Source organism: Crocodylus porosus, unplaced genomic scaffold (genome assembly GCF_001723895.1).
Source record: "Crocodylus porosus isolate Cpor-Errol unplaced genomic scaffold, CroPor_comp1, whole genome shotgun sequence".
Classification (NCBI taxonomy): Eukaryota; Metazoa; Chordata; order Crocodylia; family Crocodylidae; genus Crocodylus; species Crocodylus porosus.
Genome location: NW_017728931.1, coordinates 79,070,525 through 79,073,799, shown reverse-complemented (window position 1 = coordinate 79,073,799; position 3,275 = coordinate 79,070,525). Strand labels below are relative to the sequence as shown.

Below are 3,275 nucleotides of genomic sequence, written 5' to 3'. Positions count from 1 at the left end.
TCTATGAAATCTATGAAAAAATACTACAGATTTGCAATAGTGAACATAATATGGCAACAGTTCTCATATAAGTCTGTTTGTACATCACTCGGTTACATCTCATGGGTCTAATTCTACTTTCACAAAGCAAAACAGGAGTTCCTTCAATGAAGCCAACAGAGTTATATTAGTGTAAAAGTGGTGTGAATCATTACATGCAAACCTCGCTTACCTAAACTGCACTCACTTCACTTCAAATGCTTTCCATATTTACATAAGACTGGGTCTCCGGGAAAGGCAGAATCAGTCCAAATTACACTGCTTTATCACTTATCCCCATTTTCTGACCAGCTGAAATTCAATGGGAAAATTCAAGCATTGTCCACACCACAACTGGACATGGTTTCCTAAGATAACTAAAGCCAGAAAGTAGCAAATAACAAAGTTCTAGGTATTTGTTCTTTCGTTTACGAAGTCAGTAGGCAGATAACTACACCAGTGAAATTAGTTACCTGTAAAGTTCATGTAAAAGCAGTTTTCTTGTGAATCATTTAGTGAAATTCACGTGTGAATTTCCTAATAAATAAGCACCATATCTGGTTTTTTTTAAACTGCCAAAATAGTCCCCTTGAATATTTTGAAAATTCAAATTAACAGAATAATAAGAGTGCTGACCTGTTCGGCCCTTGCAATGAGCAGCATTTTGTAAATTTCCACTTTCCACTATGACTGCCACCTCATATTGTCTTCCTGGGATGAGTCCTATATCACGGATGACATATTCTGTTCGGTCTTTCTCAATGGTAGTGTTCAGCAGCACAGTGGAAAGGTTCAGAAGCACAAGATTGTACCTCTCCCAGTCTCCCGCAGGGGGCAGCCAACTCACTCTCAGAGATCTCAACCAACCACCACTACTTGCTTTCAGACTGGAAACTTTCTGGGGAACTGAAATACAGAAACAAGAGAGAGACTTTGTATTTTTTTTCCCTGAGGAGACACCACTAGACAGCGCTGAAATCTGATTCACAGCCCAGCCACTGCTGAAGTACTAAGCAATCCCCCCTAAAAATATCTGGGCAGCTAAAATTCTGCTGCTGTGCATACTCAGAGGTACTGCCTCCTCACCTGAGCTAAGCAGCTTGGTGCTGATCTAATGCCTAAAGCCACTTGGAAACTATAAACTAGGCATTTCCGTGCCTAAGTCCCTTTCAGGGCCCAATTCACTAGTGTCTAACACATACCAACAACACTTAGTTCAGCCAAAAACACAGCAGCCAGGGCTGGTGATGGTCAGGAACATGGGTTGTTGTAGGTGCTACTTCCTATACACAATTCTAGTATTAAATTAAATGAAAGACATGGGTTCTAGGTCTTCATCAAACCCACATATACTTCCTGCCAGGAGAGTAACCCAGTCCCTAGTATCTGAGGTATTACACTGAGGAGGGAGAGGACTTTTCACCCTTCTAGTTGAAGCTGAGGCACTTAGGTGTGCAAACACAATTCAAAAAATAAACCCAGAGATTTCAAACAGAAATCCATAGTCTTAAAAATATTTCGACCTGCTGTGGTCTTTCTGATTCCTTTCTAATAGAAGAATTGCTCTATTATTCTTCTGTAGTGAAAAAAAATCAAGTGAAAGCTAAGAGCTCAGAAGAGAGATTTTCTGAGGGGTGCCTTGAGTCTAACAAGGATGAGAACAACTGGCTCCTTCTATCAATTTAGCTTTGAGTGCCAAACCCAGGCTCCCAAATCCTTCCTCAGGACCCAAAACTGTTTTGAAAGTGTGGCTGCTTTTATTAAAAGTCCTAACTGTAGATACCCAAAGTTTGAAAGTGGTCCTCATGTCACAAACTAGAACATAAAAAATCGGAGTTACATCATCTAGTTACACATTAAGATGGATGCATTACTTTTGTAAATATTGTAGCACATTTATACATGGAAGGCTAAGTTCTGATTCTATTTAAGTCAATGGAAGATTTGGCCATATTTGTTACCTTACCAATGCTAAAGCAATATTTGGCCTAGATTCAATAAGGTATTTAAAATGTGAGATCTATGGGACTAATTATGTGCTTAAAAGGAGCTTACTGAACCACAATAGGAGTGATAAGAATTAGGTAGAGAAACTGAGCCATGGTTTAATTGAAACGTTAAAAATGTCTTTTCTAGGTAATAGGTAAAAATAGCTCAAGGTTTCACACAGGTTCTTTTATTTCATAAAGCAACATTTTTGGTGTTTGGGGTAACGCTTATGAAAACACAGTAGTTTTGTTTAATCTTTTCCTCTTATTAGCAACGTTCTAATCTGTCTATCTTTAAATATGTACAAACTTTCTACAGGGTTTTTTTTTTGTACTTATGGAGATACATATCAGCCCATTTTCAGTTTATATTTGTGCTCATCATCCACTTACAAATTTTCCTTATCTAAGGAAGCTGCACTTGAAGCTGTTGGGTGACCACCCATTTAATAATCTTCCCCAAAAAGGGTTGGCTGGCAATCAAGTGATAGTTGGCTCGGGAGACAGCATCAAGAGCTCATCTAAATTCTATCATGAACCAAGATATGTATAATGTAAGTAACGCATGGTCATAGTCAATAATAATGTGAGAAAACTACTGCAGACTGTTTAAAAAAAATCAGCTAAGTGTGAACTGACAAAAATTGACATTATGCATAAAAAGAAAAAAATAACCCATTACCACCAAAAATGTTATGTGCTGTGCTCAGTCAGAGCTGTTGGCAATCGAGAAGTTGTGAAGGCTAAGGATGTGGTAGTCATGGGGGACCTGAACTTCCCAGACATCTGCTGGGAAGAGCAGACAGCCAGGTCTGACCGCTCACGTAGGTTCTTAGACAGTGTGCAGGACCTTCATCTAATCCAGGAGGTGCACAGCCCCACCAGGGGAGATGCCTTGTTGGACCTAGTGCTGGCCATGGGTGATGACCTCGTGAGGGGGTTGTGGGTGCTCGACCACCTGGGCAACAGCGATCATCGCCTGCTGGAATTCACCATCCAGCGCAAGGTGACAAAGGCATGCAGTAAGGCTGCAGCCCTAGATTTCAGGAGGGCAAACTTCACCGAGCTAAGGAGGATAGTTGGGGAAGTGCTGAGGTCCCAGAGGGGAGGGGAGCCAGGTGTTCAAGGAGAGTGGTTGCTCCTTAAGGACATGATGCTCCAAGCCCAAAAGAAGGTAATCCCAATGAGGATAAAAGGGAGCAGGAGACCACACAAGCCTCCATGGCTCACCAAAAGCATCCGGGAATGTCTCCTTGCTAAAAAGGAGGC

At 41.0% G+C, this 3,275-nt stretch overlaps 1 protein-coding gene across 3 annotated transcripts in view; it reads right to left on the bottom strand.

The window, feature by feature from the left end:
* Positions 1-3,275, bottom strand: part of PTPRB (protein tyrosine phosphatase, receptor type B) — an 81,915-nt gene that overhangs the window by 46,367 nt on the left and 32,273 nt on the right. For all 3 annotated transcript variants that reach the window (XM_019543215.1, XM_019543214.1, XM_019543216.1), the window contains one exon: positions 655-924. In XM_019543215.1, coding sequence (XP_019398760.1) covers positions 655-924 — 270 coding nt within the window. The remainder of the gene's footprint in view (positions 1-654; positions 925-3,275) is intronic.